Source organism: Anolis sagrei, chromosome 3 (genome assembly GCF_037176765.1).
Source record: "Anolis sagrei isolate rAnoSag1 chromosome 3, rAnoSag1.mat, whole genome shotgun sequence".
Classification (NCBI taxonomy): domain Eukaryota; kingdom Metazoa; phylum Chordata; class Lepidosauria; order Squamata; family Dactyloidae; genus Anolis; species Anolis sagrei.
In genome coordinates this window covers 232738188-232764674 of record NC_090023.1, presented here as the reverse complement: position 1 = coordinate 232764674, position 26487 = coordinate 232738188, and the positions used below count along the sequence as shown (strand labels likewise).

The following is a 26487-nucleotide window of genomic DNA, read 5'->3' as shown; positions in this document are numbered from 1 at the left end:
TCTGGGCAGAACATAGTGTGGTTTCATCTATTTAAATTTGTCCTTGTTGTTCTGTTGAACCCATACTGTAGACTTTTCTGGTTGTTGATTGAAATAATTGGGTAAAAAGGTTACTCCACTCCCATGTTCTTGCCAAGTAATGTGGAACATTTTGCCTTTCTCCTAGCAAAGATTAGATGATGTGTTGTTGCCTAATACTGCTGGTTGAATCTTCTAATGACCTGTCCAGTCATTAGACATAAAAAGTGGTAGCCTGTATGTAATGGCAGATCTGATAGCAAGAAGCAGTAGCAAGGTGATAGAAGGCAGATATGAGTGAATATTGTTTATCTGAAATGCTTAAACCAGACATATTTTGGATTATTTTGGATTATGAAAAAAATCTATATTATATCGTTTTAATTTATTTACTTTGGTTGTTATTATAAATTTTATTGATATTGTTTTATTATTGGTTTGAGTTGGTCTGTGTGTTTTTATTAATGGCATTGAATGTTTGCCACTTTTTTGTGTGGAAACCACCCTGAGTCCCCTTGAGGATATAGGGCAGGTTATAAATAATTATTATATTATTGTATCTGAAACCTCCCTTATGCCCCTCAAATAGACTGCTACCCTCAGGTATTACTTTGTCACCTAGGATGAAATAGTCATAATTTATCTGTCTGTCTGGCGTGTGTACATTGAATGGAATACCTCTCTCATACAATTGTATATAATGTATTTTATTGAACTTACACTTATTACAACACCTTAGGCAGCAAAGTATTTAGTGCCACCTCAACTTAGGGTCCTCTGGTGATAGACCTAAATGATTTAGGAGACCTCTGGCAATAGACCTAAGTGGACCTTTAGGGATCATTTTGGAGAACTAAAGTCTGTAAGATTGGCTTACCTTGTCCATTACTACCTGATATTTCTTCCTTGCAAATCTATCAAGCAATTGCGCTGGTCAGTCCCCATCACTCCTAGGAAGGGAGAGTCCCTGGAGAACTACTGTCTATCAGAACAGACAATACTGTGCTGTATGGTCCAGTAGTTCTGTGGCAGGGCCAGCAGTTTCATGTTCACTTCTTTCTTGTTGCAGATGAACCCATCAGCAATCAGGCTGTCTAGAAGAACTGTCATTCAATGCAATAGTGCCTTGTTTTACATCAATCTGATCTTCTATTCCTGACTGCGAAATAAAAGATTTATTTGTATATACTGTGGTTCCATGTGTGTGCCTGCACTCACATCCATATGTTGGACAAATGCAAAAAAGTACGATTGCTTCTTGAGATAACAAGAAAGAAAGGGTGTTTAATTTCCACTGCACAAAGAAATTTTAATCAGTTCAGGTTGTGCTTTTCAGTGCTAACATCCCTCAGGCATGGCATGTGAAAATGTGAAACTGCACTACTCTGATGAAGAAGTGGAAAACATCTTGTTCTGTTTGAGTCTCCTCCTTGCTCATAGTCAAGGAATGAGCATCTGGTCCATTTTAAATCCAATAAAATGGGAAGCAGCTCAGTGGGCACTAAATCAGCCATTATATTCTCCAGAGTAAATGTGAAGGAAGAAGGGAGTCCTTATTCTCAATGGGTTTTCCCCTAAAACCATTATTGAGCTTAATGGTTTGGGTTTTTTTACTAATTAAGACCCTCCTAGAAAATTATGACAAATAAATACCTAATGAAAAGACCCAAGAGTGGCTTTGAACAGTGCCATGAACTGCCAGTCTCTTTAGTTCAGCTACAGAAGTGAGTTCTCCTTTTTGTGATCTAGTGTTGCTTATATCTATAGCCTGATGGCAGAATGTTAACAGATATCTTTTTTCTTCCTAGTCCCATCTCCCATCATTGGGGAAGGTACCAACCCCACAGTTCTTTTGGTCTCAGTGGCTGGCAGTGTTGTCCTTGTGGTCATTCTCATTGCTGCCTTTGTCATCAGCAGGAGGTAAGAATTTGAGCTCGCCTTCTTTCTTTACTCCACCCCAATCTCTTTCCTGAGGGAGCTTTTTTGTCTCCCCCAAACAAAACTAAATTCTTTGATTAGCATGATAAACAGTGCATTTGCATCACAAGCCCTCTCTTGTGTTGCTTTGATCTTCTCAACAGTGCTTCCACAGCAGCATGCAATGTAATGGTAATAGTTCTAGAGTTATTTGCCCTTCAAATGCAAAATTGATTCTAGTGATGGGATGGTGAGGGGTTTTAAGATGCAAGCCAACAACATGGGATCTGAAGGGAGACTGTAATTTGATGTCGAGTTTTAATGAATACATCTTTAAAAGTGCCAGAGCAGATTTTTTAAATCGTGTTGTGAGCCCTCTGTATCTGAGCTGGTACACGCGGAAGATATTCCTTCTTGATTTTCTGATCGTTCTTGCATTTGGCTTTCTTACTGGCTGAGAGACCACTTTACATGTGCCAACCTGGTTATACTAGGGCCCCTCTAATCTTTCCCATTGTGTACCTCTTCAGGAATCGAAAACTTTTACTTAAGCTCATACAACTGTAAATGAGTTTTCTTTTATTTAGTGGTTTACCATGTAGTGCTTACCTATCGTTGTTTGTAGTGGGTAGAGGGAGGCAGATCAAAGGAACAGGAGTTATAAAACAGCCCAGTTCTTACAGTGAAACAGATAAAAAGTTGGATAAACAGAATATTGTTGGGTGTTTGAACACTCCCATAGAATCATCTAGTACATTATTAGGGATTCAAAACTCAGGACAAGGAAGAGGATGTAAATCACTTTTGCAAATCACGAAATACATCAAAAATGGACAAAAGGAAGCTATCTCTGTCATGATTTGGATAAGGCTGAGGAGGCCAAACCCATAGGCTTTGTGAAGCTTATGAGCAAGCTTCATGCAAGTGGGGAGGGAAAAATGGGATAGAGAAGATACAGTGACTATGATGATGGTTGTTGGATTTGGGGAATGGAAATACAAAATACCTTTTCCAGTCCAAAGCTTTTAGTCATTATGATCCACTTTTTGGGTTTCCCAGAATTTCTTGCTTACCATTACCTTGAAAATAAGATGATATACTAGAAAAATGCTTGCTGTGATCCAGCAGTGCTCCTCTTAATTTCTGATCATATATATAAATAAGATCATGTTTCTTCTTTTTCCTTCAAATTGTTTTATATCTGCTTCTTTTTTTAAAAAAAGGAAAAGCAGTTTAATCCATGTGGTTATAATATCTGATAAGTAGTCATTCACTGTAATGGATTTCAGTGGGTGTTCAGCAGGTTCACCTGCCTACATGCTGACAAAAGGAAAAGATTGTATGAAAATATAATGCAGAGGGATAGGTTTATTAAAAACCACTGCAACAGAAAACATCACTGAGCCTGATGACTTAAAACCCCTTCTGTTTTCATTGATTGTTTTGTTATTTATGGCAGAACTGATACTTTGAAAACTTTGGAATTCTAATTATGAAAAACCTAGAAAAACTCTTCCTGTCGAGTAGTTCTGAGATTGTTTCCACTTTGCCTCCTCATTTTTATTTTATATATGTTTTATTTCTGTTTTTATTTTTAAAGCCACTTCCCTAGGCAGACAAACAGTGCCTCAATGGATCATTTTTTAAGAAAATGAAATGTCAACCCCTTGCCCTCCTATTGATTCTCTTTAGTATCGGCCATAAAGCTGTCAAAGGGAAGGCTATTGGGAACCGGCTACCTGACAGACTTTCTGGAGTTGATGTGCCTGCTGCTGGCACTTCTTTTGGTTTAAAATGCTTGCTTAGAAGAGTTCAGACTGGACAAAAAAGCAGCTAAATGGATATGCTTTTGAGTTAGAATGGGTACTTTGCCCAATAGCTTGTGGGAATGATATAAAGGAAACCAGTAAACAGTGGTTTGAAGTTTGTTGGGCTGATGCTGAAAGATGTAGCTCTAATATCAGGGACTGTACATATAGGGAACAGATCTTCTGAAGTCAAGCAAACTATCTCACAACGCTGAATTCTCTTGGGAGTTGTGCACATTCCACAATCTGTTTAAATCTGTGCCAAGTATCATCATGAGGGCATCCAAATTGTGTTTCAGGGCTGATTGAAGATTTTCTAAGCAATCTGCATGCAACTAAATGTAGCTTGTTTTCTTTCCTGTTTTTTTTTTCTGGACACGGAATATATGCCATGTTTTCAATTTCTCTTGCACAATTTACACACACACATTCATGGAAGAGGGGAAATTATACTGATGTTTTAACACCTCTGCACTGTGAATATCAACTATGCCAGGATTCTGTGTGATTTTTCCATGCTAAAGTGGACTTATATTGTTTTAATTGTATAATTCAAAAGAGCCTGTGGAATGACAGTCAACCTTGTAAAGAGTTTTTAAGGTTATGTTACAGGTCTCTTCCGTGTTTGTTTGTTGTTGATAGCAATCAAGGAGAAGGGCTTTCAGGGGCAGAAAATTGTCCCAGATCTACTATAATTGCTCACTCTTGTTGCAAGTGCTCCCGTATATTATAGAGTCCATAACAAAAATTAAGTGATTCTAAGTCATGTCAGTATTGTCAGAAACCCAATAACAAAGGTATGTTCTCTAGCAGCTCCATCAAATTTGGCTCATTTGACCAGCGTTTTCACTTGACTCCAAGACATTTCATATAGAACTCAGCTAATTATCTCCTGAGTTTGACTTCATGGAGGTGTAAAAACAAATACCTGGCAGAATTGGTGTTTGCACAGGTGGTCCCTACTAGGTGGTTAACTAGTTAGATCTTTAGAGAACCTGATACTTGTTTCCTCTGCAGATAGATCATTCTGCTATAGCTGTTTATTTGATACTTTGTTGTGTCTTTTTATGGCTTTGGACTTGTTGCCCCAGTGTTGTTTTTACATGGGTAGGGTGCAACATAAATAATTTTCATAAATAAATGATTGAAATGTAACTGCTGAGTGTTACAAGGTGCTTTCCAAAAGGGCGCAGAGTGGTACAGAGTGTTGCTTCATTTGTGTTTGTATCTCATTAGATACTGTTTCACTAAAAGCTGTTTTTATGATAATCACAAACTAGATAAATCAAACTATCTAGAATTAAGAGACTAGAGTTCCACTGAGGTCCCTGTAGTGATGGGTTTTGGCAGGCTTACAGCCTCCTCTGTGTCTGCTCCAACACGTTATTCAAGAAGCTCTTTTAAGCTTTTTACTGCCTTTGTTTCCCTCACTGTGATTTAAGAAGGTCGAAGTTGCCAGCTTTGGTGCATTGGCAAGGAGAAAAGTATATGGTTCCATGCTGTTTTCCTACAATACCTGCTAATACGGCTTGGCTCTCATTTGTCCTGTGCCCTGTCTGCCTGTCAAATTTTAAGACACACCTCTCCTTTATATTAAAGTCCCACCTGTGGACTGTCCTGGGCTCTTTGACCCCTGCAGTTTTTCAAAATGCTGGCATTCCCTTCCTTGGACCCCGCCTCCCATTTAATCACTGTCACCCAAATCCCTATAATTATGAGGCTGAGTGCTGTGACAAAGGCTTCTTTTTGTCATTCAGGTGAGTTGTCTTATGAATACGAGCTTGTGCCTAGCATTCCTCAGGCATCCTGAGAACTTCCCATGGCCTCCCAGTGACTTAGTAATGAGTGTCTGGGTGGGAAGCAACAGAGGGAAGTATCTTTTCAAGACAATAGGCCCCAGCAGTCTCCCACCCAAAGCAAAAGCTCAACAGGTGACCTGAGTAGAACTGAAGCAAATCGTAGGTTGGGAAGCCTTTATTAACAGCTAATAAGCTGTAATTAGAAGGACCAAAAAGTGTTCTTGTCCTCTTTTTAGTTTCTTCTTTCTTCAGAACATGTGTATCCATTTTCCTTGCAGTGCTTTTATGTTAAAGCAAAATAAAAGGGGGATTTTAAGCCAATTTTTCTCTGCTTCTGGCAAGAGAATGCATATATAAATTAAGTGACTAGAGGTGTATGAGTCCAAATTATGTATAAGTTTGAATCAGCTGCAATGTGTTATCCGTTTAGCTTTAGGTCATGTTGATGAACAGTGGGCAGTAATGACTGACAGTCTGGAGGGCCAGAAGTTTCCAGATCTTCATCTAAACAGAACAGTTTATGTACTGTGTCCTTATTTTTATAGACTTAACGCGCGTGCGCGCGCTCGTGTGTGTGTGTGTGTGTGTGTGTGTGTGAGAGAGAGAGATTTCTATGCTAAACTTTGATATAAACTCAGTTTGTCATTGGATTTGTGTGTATTTGTTGTTGTATGATTTCAAGTTCCTTCTCACTTACAATGACCCTAATGCAAACCCATCATGTGTTTTTCTTGTCAAGATTTGTTCAGAGAAGATTTACTATGGCCTTCCTCTGAAGCTAAGATGGTGACTTTTGGGTTTCCATAGTTGAGCAGGGATTCCAATCAAGGTCTCTAGAGTCCTGCTTCCATATTCAAACCATTTGTATAAGATGTAACAGACTTCCTCAACCTGGTGCATTGGGATTCTTAGACTACATCTTCCATCACCCCAACCTAACATGGACAGTAGTGGATGACAGAAACTGTAGTCCAAAATATCTGAAGGCTGCCATGTTGGAGAAGAATCATATATGTAATGTCCTTGTATAGGCAGTCTTCATGAGGAACGCAGTTAATTCCTTGTTAGTGCACATTTCATTGCCATAGTATTGCACTTCTAATATAAGGTATAAAGCCATCTTACATATAAACTTAGGGGCAAAATACATTAAATGTGCTTCAATTAGAACAAAGAGTAAAGACAAAACATGTAAGAAAGCATGTGTATACAAGAGAAAGCATACCTTGAAGTCACCTATCGATTCTATAAATCTGAAAGGGTTTCCTCATGTGACTTCAAAGATAGTTTGCCAGGATATAGATCCAAAAATGTGTTAAGGATGTCCATGAACATTGTAGATTTGGCAGTGCTGAAGTGTGTATGTATTTGGGGAATCATAGGACTTCATAGGAAAAAGCAGCAAAAGCTGTAGTAGTCCTAGAAGATGGCAATTTTGAATTATACTTCTTAGCAATACTTGTTCCTTGGGTATATTCATCTTATGGGCCAAACCGAAGGACCTAAGAACATACAGCAATGCTAAGATCAACTGAAGTTGGTAGTTGCTTTTAACTATGTCAAAGTTCTTTCTTTATAAAAAGCTTTTATTTTATTAGATTTTTAGATGCTGCTACATTTATAAAAACCCTTATTGGGAAATTAAAGTTATAAATATTATGCATAGAACGTGTGTTGTAATAATATGAATAGTCTTAATATGAAGCTGTAGAATAATATGTTATTTATATGCACATGAGGAGGGTGAAAACAGCTTAATCAGGGATATGCTTGTAATTTATATTTAAACATCAACTAGATTTTACTTGCAGATCTGGCGACTACATACAAATACCATAATTGCTACATACTTGTACAGATCAGCACAAAACACAACTAGTGTTTCCAAATTTGACACAGAAATGCTTCATGTTAATGCACAAACAAAAACAACAAACAACAAAACAGATTTTTCCAAATGCAGAGTATTGTTTTGATTGATCATAATATTTAGTGCCATCCAAGTAAGTTGACAGTTTCTGTTGTTACAAGTAGGTTTAAGTTTAGGTTAAGTCATTGACTGAAGGAGCAGAGAGAACATGTTTTGGCAGGTCTACTAATGCAAGTGTTGGCAGGTCTGGAAGAATTGCATTTCACCATTATGTAAGGTATTTATTTTGATTTATAATGCTCTTTTTTCATTTCAACAGACGGAGCAAATATAGTAAGGCGAAGCAAGAAGCAGATGAGGAGAAACATTTGAATCAAGGTAAAAGACAGTGATGCTTGGTTTGTCGATGTGGTTCACAAAGCATGTTCTCTCTGGGTGTTCTTGGTGGTGGGTGGGTGGGTGGGGGGGTACATTTTCATAACATATTCCTAGATTTTCATGATAGAAGCAGCTGCCATTTCTGTTTCACCCGACAAAGGAGAAAGATCTCCGGGAATAAGGAAATTGGGAATTGTTGCTTTACCTCATTTTTTTAAAAAAAATAACTGGAATCTGCACAGTTTCTTCCTCTCTTGTATCTGTATTGAAATAAGACTTTTACTTTTAACTATGATGCCTCCTGAGAAGGAGAAGCAGCAATTTCAGAAGCTGCTGTTACCTCTGCATCGCCTTGAGTTCAGCCTCATAAAACTGAAGTAGTAACCACAGCAGCAGCATTAGAAGATGCAACAAAGGAGCCATATCAAATTAATCAATCATTTAGAAATTCAATAAGATTTGATTCCTCAAAACTCTGTACTATAGATCTCCTTATTTTGCACCAAACGTAGTGATCAGCAAATGCATTTACTGCAAAGATGTGAGTACGTTTTCAAATCTCGCAAGGTATTTGAGACTTTAGAAAAGCAGTAATAATTTTGTTAAAGTGGTTTGGGAGGAGCCAGCCTTCCTTGGCATGATGGAATAAAGCACAGCATTTTCTGAACTTATGAACAGTAGTTTTTTGGGTGTGGTGGGGACAGTATGCATCCCATCTGCATTTGGTATGCATTCTTTTTTTTCTTGGGCGGGGGGGGGGGGGGGGAGATGGTATTTGATATTTTAAATACCTCAGTTGTTGTGGCTATCCCAAGTAACTTACATTTATCATAATCCATGCCTGTTGTTTTTCTTTCTATTTATATCCTGTACTTTAAACATTAAAAAAGATTACCATTAAAACATACAAAAAGCCAAAATTAAAGTATAACCATCTTAAAAGCACATGTTCTAAAGTTACACAATATAATTTGTAACAATGCAACACTTATAGTTCTCCGTTAAATGAAAAAGTATTTGCCCACTGCTGGAAGGAAACTAAAGAGATGTTTCAATGCGTAGGCCCTATCAGGCTTTCCTCAGCCATTTAATAGATATCTAAATCAGACTTTTAAGATTTTAGGTTACAAACGGGTATCACATCTCTATACCACAGCTCCCTGTGAATAAATCTCGTTGACGTCAGCCTAGAACTTACTCCTGAATAGGCAAGCATATAGAATAGAAAAGTGCCTGTCCACACAGAAATCTGATACCTGAACATGTGTGCCTCTCATTTTACATACATGTTTTTATTTCCTCTTGGATTGCTGGAATGAATGGTTGCACTGATGTTGAATAAAAATGCATGTAAAAAACACTGCCATATCATTAACTTGCTCAGTCTTACTATTCACACAAATTATTTAAAATAATTTCCCATGTTGAAAACTCATAGTAACATTATCCTATGAAAGCATTTTTTGAACAGTCACAAGGATTGATATCTCTGTGTGTGATTTTGGAAATAATTGTTTTGTGGTGAAATATTTATTTATAATCTTCAAGAGAAAATTCAGATTCCACCTACTATTTATTTCTTTGCATATAGAATTTGTGGAGGTCACTCCTTCTAGACATCCATTTTGAAATGGCTTCCATATGGGAAGGGGAACTCTAAAAGAAATTTAATATCAGATATGTGTACCCATTATTGCTCCTAATAAAATCTACTGAGAATAAAAGCATTGTATTGGTACTCTCCCTCTCCCTTAAAAAAGCAATTTTTATTTGTTACACAAGTTGACTTTAATATATTTCCTCTATCAGTGACATTCAGCCCTGGAGCAAAAGTTGATTACTTATTTGAATATGTGGAAAGACTTATGTATAATAAGATTGCACAGTCTTTTTGGGTGTTTGTTTTTCTTCACTCGTCTTCTGTATACATGTGCCTGTGATTTTATGGTTTGCATGTCTAAAGCAGCAACCTTTGACAAGACGTATTTGCATTACAGGTGTTAGAACATATGTCGATCCCTTCACATATGAAGATCCAAACCAAGCTGTGCGAGAATTTGCCAAAGAAATTGATGCTTCTTGCATAAAGATTGAAAAGGTCATTGGTGTTGGTAAGCTAAATATATATATATATTTAGTTAAGGACAGTTGGTTAGCAAAAATTGATTAATAATGATTGGATTATAAATTCTTGCAATTACTTAATTACTTTTATGGCCAGGCCCCTTGGTTCCATCTTTATCTATCTATAATATTTTCAGAGTGGCTAAACCACTTTGCCAAGAGTACAAAGTTGAACGAATTCCTCACTTGCCTTGCAGATAATTTTTTTTGTCAGGAGGTAGAAGAGGCAACAAGGGGATTAGCTATTTTGAATCTGATCCTAACACTGAGGATCTGATCCTTAGGTGCAAGTGACCATGTGCTCTTAGAGTTTGTGATACAAATTAAGGGTGAAGCTAAGAGAAGTCATACACATATTCTATACTTTAGGAGAGCTAACTTCAGGAAATTCCATGGACAGGGATACTAAAAGAGTTAATGATGAATGGGAGTTTCTTAAAAGTGAGGTACTGAAGGCACAATTGCAAACAGTGCCAGCAAGGAGAAAAGAAACAAAAGGTTTAAAACAACCAGAATGGATGTCCAAAGAACTTTTAACTGAGCTAAGATTTAAAGGACAACAAATGCACAACAAATGAAAAAGGGGGGAAATCACCAAAGATGAATTCAAACAAATAACCAACATATGTAGGGGAAAGGTTCAGAAGGCTAAGGCACAAAATGAACTCAGGCTTACCAGAGAGATTTAACCAATAAAAAGGGGTTCTTTGGTTATGTCAGTAGAAAAAGGAAGACAAAGGAAACGGTAGAGCCTCTGTGAGGAGAAAGTGGTGAAATGCTATCAGGGGATAGGGAAAAGGGAAACCTGCTCAACACCTTCTTTGCCTCAGCCTTCCCCAAAAGGAGATTGGGGTTCAACCTGAGCAATACGGAGTGGACAAGGTAATAGGGAAGATGCAACCCAAAATAGAAGTAGTCCAGGAATACCTGGCAACTCTAAATGAATTCAAGTCTCCAGGGCCAGATGAACTACATCCAAGAGTATTGAAGGAACTAGCAGAGGTCATTTCAGAAGCACTGGCAAAAATCTTTGAGAATTCTTGGAGAACAGGAAAAGTCCCAGCAGACTGGAGGAGGGCAATTGTTGTCTCTATCTTCAAGAAGGGCAAAAAAGGGGACCCAAATAATTACCGTCCTGTCAGCCTGATATCAATACCAGGAAAGATTCTGGAGCAAATAATTAAGGAAGCAGTCTGCAGTCACTTAGAAAGGAATGCCATGATTACTAAAAATCAACATGGATTTTTCAAAAACAAGTCATGACAAACTAAGCTTATCTCTTCTTTCAATAGAGTTACAAACTTGGTAGATGCAGGCAATGCTATGGATGTAGCATATCTTGATTTCAGTAAGGCTTTCGACAAAGTCCCCCCATGACCTTCTTGCAAGCAAACTAGTCACATGTGGGCTTGTCAATACTACTATTAGGTGGATCAGTAATTGGTTAAGTGACCAAACTCAAAGGGTGCTCACCAATGGTTCCTCTTCATCCTGGAAAGAAGTGACTAGTGGAGTGCCGAAGGGTTCAATGCTGGGCCCAATTCTGTTCAACATCTTTATTAATGACTTTGGATGAAGGTTTAGAGGGCATGAATATCAAGTTTGCAGATGACACAAAATTAGGAAGGATAACTAATACAGGATCAGAATTCAAAATGACCTTAACAGATTAGAGAGCTGGACCAAAACTAACAAAATGAATTTCAACAAGGACAAATGTAAGATACTAAACTTAGTCAGAAAAAAATTGAAATGTAAAGATACAGGATAAGTGATGCCTAGCTCGACAACAGTCCATGTGAAAAAGATCTTGGAGTCTTCATGGACAACAAGTTGAACATGAACCAATAGTGTGGTGCAGCAGCTAAAAAAGGCAATGGGATTTTGGGTTGCATCAAAAGGAGTATAGTGTCTAGATTGAGGGAAGCCATGGTGCCTTTGTATTCTGCTTTGCTTAGACCTCACCTGGAATACTGTGACCAGTTCTGGGCACCACAGTTAAAAAGAGATATTGACAAGCTGAAACGTGTCCAGAGGAGGGCAACTAAAATGATCAAATGTCTGGAGACACTCCCTATGAGGATCATCTTACAGAACTGGGTATATTTATCCTGCAGAAGAGAAAGTTGAGAGGAGACAAGACAGTCGCCATGTATAAATATGTAAACAGGCGTCATAAGGAAGAGAAAGCAGATTTGTTTTCTGCTGCCCTTAAAACTAGGACTAGAAGCAATGAGTTCAAATTATAGTAAAGGAGATTCCACCTGAACATTAGGAAGAACTTCCTGACCATATGAGCTGTTCAACAGTGGAACTCTTCGCCTCAGAGTATTGGTGGAAGCTCCTTCCTTGGAAACTTTTAAACAGAGGCTGGATGGCCATCTGTTAGGGATACTTTGATTGTGCTTTTCCTGCATGGCAGGGGGTTGGACTAGATGACCCATGTGGTCTCTTCCAACTCTATTAGTCTACGAATTAACAAGATCCATTCATTCTCCACTCCATAGGTGAATTTGGTGAAGTTTGCAGTGGTCGTCTCAAGGTTCCAGGAAAGAGGGAGATCTGTGTTGCTATCAAAACTTTGAAAGCTGGATATACAGACAAACAGAGAAGGGACTTCTTGAGCGAAGCCAGCATTATGGGGCAGTTTGACCACCCCAACATAATCCACTTGGAAGGAGTTGTTACAAAATGTAAGTAGGCCGTGATCTATTACACCATGTGTGACCATGCCTTTAACCAGAACAGTTTCAAAGTCACTATGAAATTAAATCTGTACAGGGCTTTCCTCTGTCTTGCTGTGAAATGACAGATGGGATGGATCCACTGATAGCTAATAGGAGGAAATCAGTGCAGAAGCAGTCATTAATCTTCTTGTCAGCTATAAATGGTTTTATTGTTACAGCCGATACTCTATCTCCAAGCAACTTGTGCATAATTTTACAAGGAAACATAACACTACAAGGTTTTAGGGGAGATGTGATGGAAGGATATTTGCGTTTGAATGTTTTTTTTCCCCTTCCCATGTCTTTTTATTGGTGTACCAGTGGGTATTTTTGAAAATCATCTTTTAAGTTCAAGGTGAGATTTTATGGGGTTGGAAAGAAGCAGGTGGTAATCAAAGTAGCTAAAATATTTTGTCAGAGTCACAGCACAGTAAACTTTCAGTATTATATGCTTGAGGAATTTTAGGTACCACTGTAGAGAAGGAGACTTCCTTTATATCTGTCTTCTGATTTCTTTCATGTGTTTATTTCCATTTTGAGCCACATCTGTCCTTGTATATACCCCCCTCCCCAATCCCCGCAAAGGCTATTAGCATTCACTGTACCAGTAAACTCTGGTCTCACTAAAAATAGAGTGAAACCTCACAGTCACGGTTTTCAGGCTAGAATTCAAATGCACCTGTGAAATTTGTGTTAGCCTGCCAGAGCAAAAAACCAGGCAGGGTGTATGCTGTACAGATCCTAACTGTTTGAGATGGCCCTGCTCCAGAGAGATCACTGGGTTTAACTGTAAAACATAGCCAGGTTGGTATTGTTGGAAGGAATAGCTGTTGAGCTTTCAGTTTGTGTTTCATTTTATTAAACCAAAGACTTTACTGGGTGGTTTGGTTTGACTAAACCATTAAAGTTTATCAGTGTATCCAGGTAATCCTGAACAATGCCCATTACAGAATATAACATTTATCAATTGTATTTGTTTTTTAAACGTCCTTGTTTTAGTTACATAAGGAGCTCAGATTTGCAAAATTATTTCATAGGTTGTAATGGTGTTCTTACCATAGCAGAGCAAAAAGGGGGCTCTTCCCTATTATACTCAATCCTTTTCCCTGTTATTCCCTGTCCAAACCAACTGGAGGGCTGGGGAATGATCCAAATGTGATTTTCAGGTAGCATTGCGGTCTACAAGATAGAAGGAGAAAAGTTTGGAAATGTATACCAGTGGAACATTGAATTTAGTCCTATATCATGAATAGTCAAGGTAAAGGTTTCCCCTTGGTGTTAAGGCTAGTCATGTCCAACTCTGGGGGGTGGTCCTCATCTCAATTTCCAAGCCGAAGAGCTGGTGTTGTCTGCTCTAAGGTCATGTGGTCAGCATGACTGCATGGAGCACCGTCACTTTCCCGGTGAAGCGGTACCTATTGATCTACTCACATTTGCTTGTTTTCAAACTACTAGGTTGGCAGAAGCTGGGGCTAACAGTGGGAGCTCATGCTGCTCTCTGGATTTGAACTGCCGACCCCTCAGTCAGCAAGTTCAGCAGCTCAGTGGTTTAACCCACTGAGCTACCAGGAGCTCCATATCATGAATATAAATATTGTTAATTACATATGGGCAGATAAAAAAGATATACAAGTGCTTGTTTTCTCTGTAATTCTACATTTATCTGGTTTTTTTTTTAAAAAAACTTTGTAATCAAACTCAACAGCAGATAGTGAGAACACTGATTACATTTCAAGTCACAAGTATTTTAAAGAAAAGCCTATGAATTTCTTTGCTGAAAATTGTGCTTGGTTGTCACATTTAGGGCCTCCTGAATTTTCATAGTAGCCTAGATTGATATCTGAACAGTTTAAGTGATTTTACAGATCTATTTCCTTTAAAACGTTATTTCTGTTTTAAGCTGCAGTATTTTTCCCCTCTAGAGACAGTATTTTCATACCACCTTAGTGAAACAGAGAATCAACAAGGGGATCTTTGTATTGAAATCCCACCGAGGCTTTTGACCCCCAAGCTGTTACAGCTGTAACAGTTATAAATGATGAGATAGCATTTGCATAATGCACTTGTCACTGCATTAAAATGATTTAAAATTCCCAACAGAAGGTGGGAGGCCAAACCTAGTCAATCTGTTGCCTGATTCCTTAAAGTTTATGTTTTTGCTGCAAGCCAGCAGAGGCACCTCCAAGCCGCTACCATTTGCTAAACAGGGTTACTTAGGCAGACATTCATCTCAATTTTTTTCCTGTAGGTTTACAGAGTCTTTGTGATAAATGGGTGCATTTAAGACTCCTGAAATTACAACACAAGATAGATGGTTGGGGTCATTTTGATGTGTGTGTTTTGTGCGGGAGAGAGTGTGTGGAGTGCAGGCTAGCAAGATAGCACTAATACATTATTAATGGTGAATCAGGCACTTTTAATAATTGACCTCAGGATGACAACACACTCTTTTAGAGCTTGTGGTCAGCCTTTGTGGGTAGATTCTTTGGATCCATTTTTTCATACAGTATGGGTAATTGTACAGTCATATTATGGTCGTTCCTCCACCAAGACAGATTAATCATTGCCTCCAATGTGTCATATTTTCAATATAAACATAAATAAGGATCTAAATTAAATAAATAAATACAAACATCATTTTCTTTTCTTTTAAATAAACAAACAAAAACCACATAGTTGAATCAAAGTCCAAGAGAAGGTATATACCTTCACATTACCCAGTACCACTCAGGGACCACCACAAGCTGACTGGAGAAATTAGAGCAAAATAAGATGACAAAGGGCATTGAATCTCATCTTCTTTCTCTCACAGCAACACTTCTCTGCATAGGTTTAATGACTACAGAAGTTATGAATTAATATATTCAAATGAGGAGTGTCTCTTTATTTCTTTAAGTTGACAAAGTACCTTTTGATTGCAGAAGGTTAATTAAAACCCATTTAGATCTATTTGTTCTGTCAAGTGACTAGTCACAGTTGCAAAGAGTAAATGACATGGGGAAATATGCAGATTTGGTCTGAGTGAGCTCCATTCTCACTGATGAATATCAGGAGGTGTAAATGCTCATATATCAAGAGGGTGATTTTCCGCAGCCTTTGCCTTTAAGTATTTGAATTCCTGGCCAGAATTTCTAAGCTCATATTGATGCAGCTGTCCTAGATTTTTGCACACATAGAGAGTGGGTAAAAGAGAAACCTTTGTTCATGCAAATAAGATAGTTAGGGCTACAGATGCCTGATTTTCAATTCACATACAGACTAGTTTGCATGCGGAAATGTGGAATGAGACCAGGGAACTGAATAGTTTGGCACTGTCTTCAAGTGCCATGGGAGTCATGAACATACATGTTCCGAGAACGGCCTTCAACCAGCTGTCCCTAATGAAAACAACAAAAAAATTTAAAAATTGCAAAGGTGCAAAATTGACAGGACATTAATATTCCTTAGCATATTGTTTTCTAATCAAAACAAGTTATTTCTGAAATAGGAGCTCCTAGTAGAATTGCAAGTGGAGGCAACCTGCTGAGTGAAAAATGTGCTAATGTAGACACAATTATAAGAGCTTTTCAATATGAAAATATTTCACAGGGGCCCAATTTTTGCTAGCCAAACATTTGTGCAGTTCCCACTGGTGGATATATATCCTTTGTTAAATGGAAAAACTATTTGGCCTTCATTAAATTTCTCTGGTCAGGAATAATTTCTGTTTACTTAAACAGATTCCTCTTCCTCGTATTTGTGAGAAGGCTCCCCTCTCCTAATCCGTACATGGTGAATGCATATGTGGTACTGCTCCCAGCATGTTCCTGTACCTAACTATAAGATCCCATCTCGATCTTTACAAACTACAGGCCTTGAGTATATAAGTGCTATATTGGAATCATTCAGAGACTTCAGTGTTCTGTTCACATAGTATCCCAATAGTTGCCCAAGAGAAGCCCAAAAACAGGCTGTGGAATACTAGAGTAACTTTTAATCATTGGTTTAAATGTTTAGATGTTTCTAATTCTATGTTTTTAATGCATATGTTTATTAAGAAGCATTGCTAACAACAAGGGATCCCAGCTGAACTGTTTAAAATCTTGAAAGATGATGCTGTCAAGGTGATGCATGCCATATGCCAGCAAATATGAAAAAAACACAAGAATGGCCATCAGACTGGAAAAAATCAACTTATATCCCCATACCAAAAAAGGGAAATGCTAAAGAATGCTCAAACCTTTGTACAGTGCCTTTATTTCTCATGCTAGTAAGGTAATGCTTAAGATCCTGCAAGGACGACTCCAGCAATACATGGAGCGAGAGTTGCCCAATCTACAAACTGGGTTTAGAAAAGGCAGAGGAACGAGAGACTAGATTGCTAATATCCGCTGGATAATGGAGAAAGGCAGGGAGTTTCAGAAAAACATCTATTTCTGTTTTATTGACTATTCTAAAGCCTTTGACTGTGTGGATCATAATAAATTGTGGCAAGTTCATGGTGGTATTGGCATACCAAATCACCTTGTCTCTCTCCTGAGAAATCTGTATAAGGACCAAGTAGCAACAGTAAGAACTGATCATGGAATAACAGACTGGTTCAAGATTGGGAAAAGCGTATGGCAGGGTTGTATACTCTCACCCAACCTATTCAGCATGTATACAGAACACATCATGCGATGTGCGGGGCTTGACAAATGCAAGGCTGGGGTAAAAATTGCTGGAAGAAACATTAACAACCTTAAATATGCAGATGCTATCACTTTGATGGCCAAAAGCAAGGAGGAGCCTTTTAATCAAGGTGAAAGAAGAAAGCGCAAAAACTGGGTTGCAGTTAAACATTAAAAAACCAAGATTATGGCAACAAGAATGATTGAGAAGTGGCAAATAGAGGGAGAAAACGCGGAGGCAGTGACAGACTTTGTATTTCTAGGTGCAAAGATTACTGCAGATGCATACTGCAGCCAGGAAATCAAAAGATGCTTACTTCTTGGGAGGAGAGCAATGTCTAATCTCAATAAAATAGTGAAGAGTAGAGACATCACACTAGCAACAAAGATCCGCATAGTCAAAGCAATGGTATTCCCCATAGTCACCTATGGATGTGAGAGCTGGACGATAGGGAAGGCTGAGCGAAGGAAGATAGATGCTTTTGAACTGTGGTGTTGGAGGAAAGTTCTGAGAGTGCCATGGACTGCGAAAAGATCTAACCAGTCCATACTTCAGGAAATAAAGTCCGATTGCTCATTGGAGGGAAGGATAGTAGAGGCAAAGATGAAGTTCTTTGTCCACATCATGAGAAGAAAAGAAAGCTTAGAGAAGACAATGATGCTGGGTAAAATGGAAGGAAAAAGGAAGAGGGGCCAACCAAGGGCAAGATGGATGGATGGGATCCTTGAAGTGATTGGATTGACCTTGAAGGAGCTGGGGTGGTGACGGCCAACAGGGAGCTCTGGTGTGGACTGGTCCATGAGGTCATGAAGAGTCAGAAACGACTGAACGAATGAACAACAACAAAATGTTTATTTTATTGTATTTCTATATAAGCGGCATTGAGTTGTTGCCTACTTGTAAGCTGCTCTGAGTCCCCTTTGGGGTGAGAAGGGCAGGGTATAAATACGGCAAATAAATATACATAAATAAATAGCCGCCATTGTGTTGGGGCAAAATAAAGATATTGTTCCTCAAGTGAAATTTTCCTTCAGCTTCCTGAGTGAGTGAAGCACTGAAAACTGTTCACACAGAGGAACTCTTTGCTGTGTTCAAGTTTCCTTAGGCACTTTGTCTGTCTCTTTTATTTGAATGCATAAACTATATTTCTGTATTCTCGACTGAGGTTTTATGCTACTGCAATGCTTAACAAAAATTGGTGCCTGAAGAAAGAAATTGGTTGAGGTAGCAATTTTATTTTCAGGGTGGCAGTGCACTTGGTTTTCCCACCTCTAGTATTAGTATCCCTGAGACCATAGCAAATAGTACTGGTTCAGGGAAAATATCTCCATTGTGACCGTACTGAGTAACAACTAAATTCTTCATAGATTTATCCATTCTTCTTTTTAAAAAAACTATACAATTGGGGGTCCATCATTACATCTTATGATGTCAAATATCTCAGAATCTAGCTTCAGTGGATGGCCTCGAGTTCTAGTTCAATGGGAGCAGCTTTTCCCAATTCACTTTTTCCACACCATGTAGAATATTATACATTTCTGTTATCTTTTACTTACCATTACTGTATTACCATTTTTCTATGTTAAACAACTTCAAATTAGTTCAACCTGGACACGGGAGTTGTTTCATCCTCTCAACAATTTTCTTCACATTTTGAATCAAGAGTGTTTAGAGAATCTGATTCTAAATCACAGTGACACCTTAGCACCTCAAAGTAAGAAGGCAACCTGGAAAGCTCTAATTTAAATTGGAGCCCTACTAGAGTATATTGAATCGATGACTGAATGGTAAATCAGCAGTGAAACAAATCCCATTGATGGTCTCACTTTTGGGGGGTTAGCAAATGGATCAGTGGTGATATGTTTGCAAGATACTTTGACAATATGAGTGTGGATAGTGCATACTAATATATTAATGGATAATATTTAAATATAAAGGCATCAATATATAATATTTAGTATAACATCTGTAAGCAAGCCAATTTTCAGCTAAATATATATTTATTTTGAAAACTTTTTTTGCAGCATAGAGTTCATTGATTAATTTGTCCTTGCTTCCTTCAATATGAAGAAAATGAATGCAGTGTGTTTTTATATGACCAAATAATGGCTATGAATTCAGTAAATAGAAGGGAAATGGTTGTTTATGCCACACCTGAATCTTGTCTTACAACTGACAGTCTGAATCTCTCAGACCATAACTTTTGATTTTTCTTAACCAAAAGCCTACGGACATACCAATTCCCTAGCAAATGATGCAATTATCTTTACATTACTCCATGTGCAAATAGACCTATTTGGGTCTATTACAGCATTGCCATTTCTCTTTAGTGAGCAATTATGGATTCTTATATTCTCTGGAGACTCTGGTGTATACCGTAGTTAAAGACCTTGTCAATGAGTCAGCTGAAGTGTTAATCTTCTGGCTGGAACTCTCAAACACTATAGTTTTGTATTCTTTCTTTCTTTTTTCCTCATTCTACCTAAGTAGGAAGCTTTTGGAACTGTATTTTTTGAAAAATATCCCATAGTCATCTGAATCTATCAATTTTGTCTTTTTTCCCTCCAAATTCTAGGCAAACCTGTCATGATCATAACTGAGTATATGGAGAACGGCTCTTTGGATGCTTTTCTCAGGGTAGGTACTTGCAATACAATAAACCCAAAGTGGGAAACAGAATGATATATTTATTCTTTGTGGCTAGGAAGACCAAATTATCTTTCAGTGATGCTTACTGGTGTGCTTTTCTACTGCAGCTGTTGGAAGGAATAGAAAGGCAACTTGGAGGTGAAGCATAAAATACTAAGCCCTGAGTAATCCATGTTTAATCAAAAGCAGGTTTGATTAAAACTCTCATTAAAAGTCTCACTTTGCTGTGGGTTAATTAAAAGTGGGACATTCCATACATCCCAAGAAACTAGCACAAAAGCCACTGGACTGAGCTTTGCTGATGGACTGGACTAGATGATAAAGAAAAAAACAGTAATGTAACAGTACACTCTTTAAAAGATATGTTTGTTGTTCCAAAGTGTGAAGCCTTTGAAAGAATTGGGTCCCAAAGTAAGGAGTGAGTGTATACAAAGTCTCCAGGAGAACTGAACTTCAGAGGAAAGTGCTGCATCCCATCCTACCAGTGATAGAATGAGGGTCCAATGTCAGTGTAGCTATAAGGCTAATCAGATACATATTTTTTTTCATTACTTAAATTGTCCAAGATTTTATGAGTATTTCTATATTTGCTTTGTTTTCTTTTAATTCTTTCTTAGTGTTTTTAGAATACAGGATCAGAAAGATCCTGACCCCTGTTACTTGTATTATCTAGTCAACAAATACCTACATGCTTACAAAGATCTTTGTTCATTCAGATTTGGAATGGGATATCAATGCTAGGATATGTGAGAATCCATTGAATGATATAGCTCTCCATCATAATGTTAGACTTAAACTCCCATAATCAGCATGGTCAAGGGTAAAGGGTGATGTGAGTTCCAGTCTGGCAACATCTGGAGAGCCATTTTCTCCTCATCTCTGTTCTGGGTCATAAAAGAAACATTGAGGTAAAGTGATGTGTTCTTTATCACTGCAAATTTTATTTATATATTTTATTTTATTTCTTACAGAAGAATGATGGCAGATTTACAATAATCCAGTTGGTTGGAATGCTTCGTGGCATTGGCTCTGGAATGAAGTATTTGTCTGACATGAGCTATGTGCATCGGGATCTAGCTGCTCGAAACATACTTGTCAACAGCAATTTGGTCTGCAAGGTTTCAGATTTTGGCATGTCTCGTGTTTTGGAAGATGACCCTGAGGCAGCTTATACTACAAGGGTAAGGCAAAAAAATGTCTATTGTTTAGAACTTTAGTCATTTGTTTCTACCAAGACAAGGATTTCCTTTTCTTGTGACTTTTTTCTTCCGCCACCTCCTTCTCTCCCTCCCTCTCTCCACCCCTCAATTTATGTACAAGTACACTGAGAATCATACTATTTCTGGAGTTGATAAACTCTGTATGCTTGAAGCAGTTAAGCTGTAAAACTATTGTTCATGTCATCATAACCTTTCTTAGGTAAAATTTCGGAACCTCTTATATTATTATTATTATTATTATTATTATTATTATTATTATTAGCCATGATTTTTAAACATCTCCTGGCCCATTCAGACAAATAAAGGCAGGGTAGGGTACACAATATATTTTGACAGCCATTTTCTTGCACCTATTTCTGGAACAGAGAGCATTGCAGTGCAGATCTGCCCTTTGGCCATTTAGTGACCACACTCATAAATTCCCTTGCAGATTCTACAAATGCTCCTCGGAGCTCCTTTATTTTGTTCTTCAGCCTCCACTATCAATGCAGTACTCTGTCAAGAATGAGCAGTACATTTTAAGCCACTCTGGGGTTGAATGTTGTTGATTTGTTTGCTGGCTCATAACCTGTTCCATTTTTAGCTCATAGTAACCTATATTAGTCCCACATACAAAATTATTTAGCAAACATGCAGGAATGGTCAGGATCTTCTTGAGCCCCATTCACTCATGTTTCACATCACCCTGGGGGCACTGATTTTTTGTCCCAACCTCTTTAGTATTATCTTCTTTTTCTTTTGAATTGAATTAGTGTCTTTTTTTCAAATATTTTTCTTATTTTAATAGTGTTCTTTCATTATTTTTCTTCAGTGTTCTTTTTTCCATTGTCTTTCATCATCCCTTCCCTTCTGTATTCTTCACTGCATTGCAACTGCTGATTTACCATGTTCTCCTTCTCCTTCCTTGGAAGCTTTTAAACAGAAGCTGGATGGCCATCTGTCAGGGGCACTTTAATTGTGCTTTTCCTGCATGTCAGGGGATTGGATTAGATGCCCCATGTGGTCTCTTCCAACTTTATTATTCTATAATTCTAAGAAATGTATCAGTTATCCTAACTGATTCAAACCCTAACTCAAATAAAACCATTGAACTAATATTAACGCAAGTGTGTTAAGCAATTCATGGATTTAATGGATCCAACACAGACAGGATTTGGGAAAGTGTGGTAAACAGAAACCTCTCGAAGACCCCAAAACCCTTTAAAAAATCAATTGATTTAGCCACGGTGCCATGCATTTCAAAAACAGCCAAAAATGTGGCAGTTCTTCATCCAACGCTTCAAAAATAAAAGAAAAACAAAAAAAGTGACAAAATTAGTCAAAAACTAAATTGGAAGTGACCTGACATAATTCTAGTCAAATTCCAGTTATATTGGAAGTACCAAAGTGATCTGTGAAAGGAAAATGGGGTAACCATGGATCCCACAGGGTGACAGTTGTCCATCCCTCATACAAATAATATGCATCTTCTGTCACTCATTATTATAAATAACAAACATTTATTGCAAAAAAGGAGGAAAGAAAGTTATAGCATTATTATTAACTCTTGACATGTATATGCATCTCGCTTACACTCATGACATGTTCATACATGTGTAGGCATGTTAAATAAAAGTGTAGGATAATAGGATTTTATAGCCATTGTTTGACTGACTCTGCTAGATGGATTTTAGTCATTTGTATGCAAAATCTAATGAGGCAAGTACTGCAGCTTGTAAAGCATTATCCTGATGATCACAAACACCCTTGAAGTTTATACACATCAGGATAAAAGGAGAAACAAGGTTTATAATGTAGATTTGTAAATTTGTTTTCCTTTTAAATGCCTGCAATTCTCCATCTGTTCTCCCAAGTACAGCGATTGTGAGAGAAACTCGGTTTGTGCTGTTTAATTCACACATATCCCCTGTAATGAACATGCAGTTCATTAAATTTGGAAGGGGGAGAGCAATTTGCCTTGTGAGGGCTTAATGCTGTCCAGCCCTGCAATTTCTCACTAACAAGGGCAGTGTGGTTTTGAGCCAAGACAGATTTCTAGAAAGCTGTGTTCAAACAGAAGGGCAGGAGGTAAACCATTGAAAGGCCTTCCTTTCAATTTGGAGAGTGCAAATATAGTAAAGTGTTTTCCCTTCCAAGAGAACTGCAACAAATATCTATAATTTGCATCATAGTGTATTGTCTTGTTCCAGTATCACTATTCAGGACAATTTGGATGAGTTCCATAACTTAGTAGCCAGAAGGAAGTTCAGATTATATGTGTTCTTTTGAAATGAAATAAAGAATAACCCAAGCCAAATCAGCCATATGGGTTATGTGGGCAAAAATGTACTTTTATTCATTGCCACAGTAAATGAAAGATCCTGTACCTTGGCTGCCATCCAAAGACACTAAATCCCAGGGGTACAAGAAATCTGTATGTGGGCTCATGTTTTCTCTCAAAGTTTTCCCCTGTAACTAGAAGTACAAATTGCCAAGCTGTGTTCTCAGCCTTAGGAACAGTTTGGTGGTTGGATATCAAGTGATGGTGAAGATAAAGTTTAAAATACAAAATGTGGGTGGAAATATATAAAAAGCTGTTTATGTAAAAGATTGGTCACTCAACATATAATACACCCCAGGTTCAGAATAAAGCTGGGTTAGTCCAGAATTCACCAATCTGATGCCATTGACCATAATCTGTGAAAAAAGACAGTTGTAGCCCAAACCACATCAGTGGTGCCAACTTCCTGTCTTCAACAGAGGCCACATAAATGCTTTCAGGAAATGTGCAAGTACAGATATTGCCAATAAAAAAGTCACGCAAAAGCAAAAAGCACTTTTCTGTTAAATGTGCACTGAATGAAACGTCAAACCCCAAAGATTCTGCTGGTTAGTTTTGATTAGAACATCCCGAAAATATCAGAGAAGAGCTACAATGGCATAACAATATTCAGCACAGTCTCTTCATGTAGGTCAGAGTGGGCAGCCATGGGAGGAGCATGCATCAGTTTTCATTCTTGCAGTGGGTTGTATAATGCCATTAATTTGGCAAAAAAATCTCCATAAAATTGCAACCCCATTTCAGATTTCTCAATTGATTGGCTGGCTTCAATATGAATTGAGAGGATGAGTTAGTGCAATCAAGTGCTCCTGTTGATAATATTAAGATGTAAAATATCCCCCTTTTACATCTGAGAAATCTGGAGAAAGCCAAGGGGCAAAAAGATGCAGCTGGGGAAGACATTTGATACTAATGAAATGGGCCATTGAGACCAGCACTTTACAACTTTCTGGGGAGTATGTAAAGCAGAAGTGGACAACAGATGATTTCAGTCCCCTGTGAATTTGAGCACATCTGGACTTCCTCCTTCTGTGCCCCTTCCCCCAAAAATTGGCAGGAGTAAAGAAAAAAGAATTTGCTTTCCTGGAAGATTGGCCAGACTTCTTTAAAGTAAAGTGTAGGTCCTCCCATCTGCCTTGTTTTATCACTTTACATAAAGATGTAAAGTGGTTTTGAAGAATTTCATTTTTTGACCCACAGCAGATAATCTGGAAACGGAGATTCATTTCCTTACTCCTATAGGTATGAATGGTTCCAGTGAATGAATGAAGTGGAAAGAGCAACTTTGGGGGCAAAATCCTTGATGTTTATCCTTTTCCACACACACATTAGATAATGAAAACACTCAGGTCAAAGCAAAAAGATGAAAGCTGAAAATGATCACCATCCTTCCTCACTCGCCTGACATGCACATGATTTTCAGTAGTCGTAATCTCATTTTGTTCCTGCAGTGGCTTGAATGAGCCAACATAGGAAAAAAACAAACATTTTTTTGTTGTTGGGGGCTACCCATCCCTCCCATCTGGTCAGCATCTCTTTGAACAGAAGCTTGAATGGTAAGATCACCCATCTTGAGGAATTTCCATACTTGAAAGGGACAAATTCATTAAAGAACTGCTTAATAGTTCTGAATTATTATTTTTCCTTTTTTTGTTCACACTAAGTGGTCGCCTGCCATGGGGAAATTTAAACATCAGACTTCCACATATTCTAGATATGTTACACTGCAACACCAATTATCCCTGATACGTCTGAGCATAATTGGGTTATAGTCTAACACATACAAATAATATTACATATGGGAAGGCCGAATGATGTGCTGCAATAATGTTAAGGGATACACTTCCTTTGAATCTGGTAGCTGAACTTCGCCATCATGGCTAATCAGTGTCGATAGACCTATCCTTTGAAAATGTATAAACATGGGATCTTATTACCCTTACACTGAACTTCTGGATGGTTTTCTCGAACTCCTTTTGACTTTTCACAGTCAGCTCAAATTTTTATCATCCTAAATAATTTGGTATCATCTGCAAACTTGGCTCTATTTTTGTGTTAATCTCTTTAGTCCGTCTGATTCATAAATAAATTAAATAGCACCAGACTCAAGATAGATTCCTTAGGGAGCCATGGCTTACTTCCCTTCATTGTGAGAGAGCTTTCAATTTACTCCTCCTTCTACTTCCTCCTCTTTCACTAGTTATTGATTCATCTTACCTGATGACTAAGTTTAGCTTTTTTTTTTTTGTATATGCTTTGGGAAGTTTGATATATATGCAATACTTAATGGCTTATTCCTAGCTACATCTTTGTTGGCATTCAGGAATAATTGTAAATACTTTGTGAGGCAGGACTTCTTTGAGGAAACCATAGTGATGCTTCTGAGGCAAGGGTTATTCTTCTGTATATTTAATTATTCTAGTTTTAATAAATGTTTATATCCTTTTGCCTAAGACATTAGCTAAGAAAATGGGCATTAATTTCTTGGATCCCCTCTAGAGCCCCCCTCATCATCCCATCCCACATACATTTTAACAATTCATGATTCCTTGGCTATTTTCCAAATCAGCTGGTCAGGCAAATACAGGAAATGCTATTATATTCTGCTTCCCGCAGCATTTTAACTTACGACTTAATCCTTCTGCTTGTGATAAAATTAGACAGGAACCCAAGCTAATTTTTCCTTGTCAGTGTTAACATGCTGCTTGATAAATGCAGACAGCCTTGCTCAGTTAGACCACATTTTTCAATACTAAATATTCACATTCTGTGGATACATTTTGTTCCATCTGATTTAAAGGGTAAGCATTTAATACCATGAAATAATCCCAAATTAGTCAACATGAACTAGTCTTAATTGTGGTGATAGTGACAATTTTAAGGGGGTTTGATATAAAGCCTAGAAGCCATTGTAGTAGTTATATAAAAAGAATGAAGAAAGGCAGGAATAATTAGTTCATTAGGATAAAGAAATGGGAAAATCTATGACAGCTTTATGGTTTTTTATC

General features: G+C 37.9%; 1 protein-coding gene across 1 annotated transcript in view; it reads left to right on the top strand.

Moving 5' to 3' along the window:
* EPHA4 (EPH receptor A4) overlaps positions 1-26487 on the top strand; it is a 186303-nt gene that overhangs the window by 144280 nt on the left and 15536 nt on the right. The window contains exons 8-13 of the mRNA XM_060767902.2: positions 1827-1938; positions 7732-7790; positions 9788-9901; positions 12422-12607; positions 19866-19927; positions 20911-21120. Coding sequence (XP_060623885.2) covers positions 1827-1938; positions 7732-7790; positions 9788-9901; positions 12422-12607; positions 19866-19927; positions 20911-21120 — 743 coding nt within the window. The remainder of the gene's footprint in view (positions 1-1826; positions 1939-7731; positions 7791-9787; positions 9902-12421; positions 12608-19865; positions 19928-20910; positions 21121-26487) is intronic.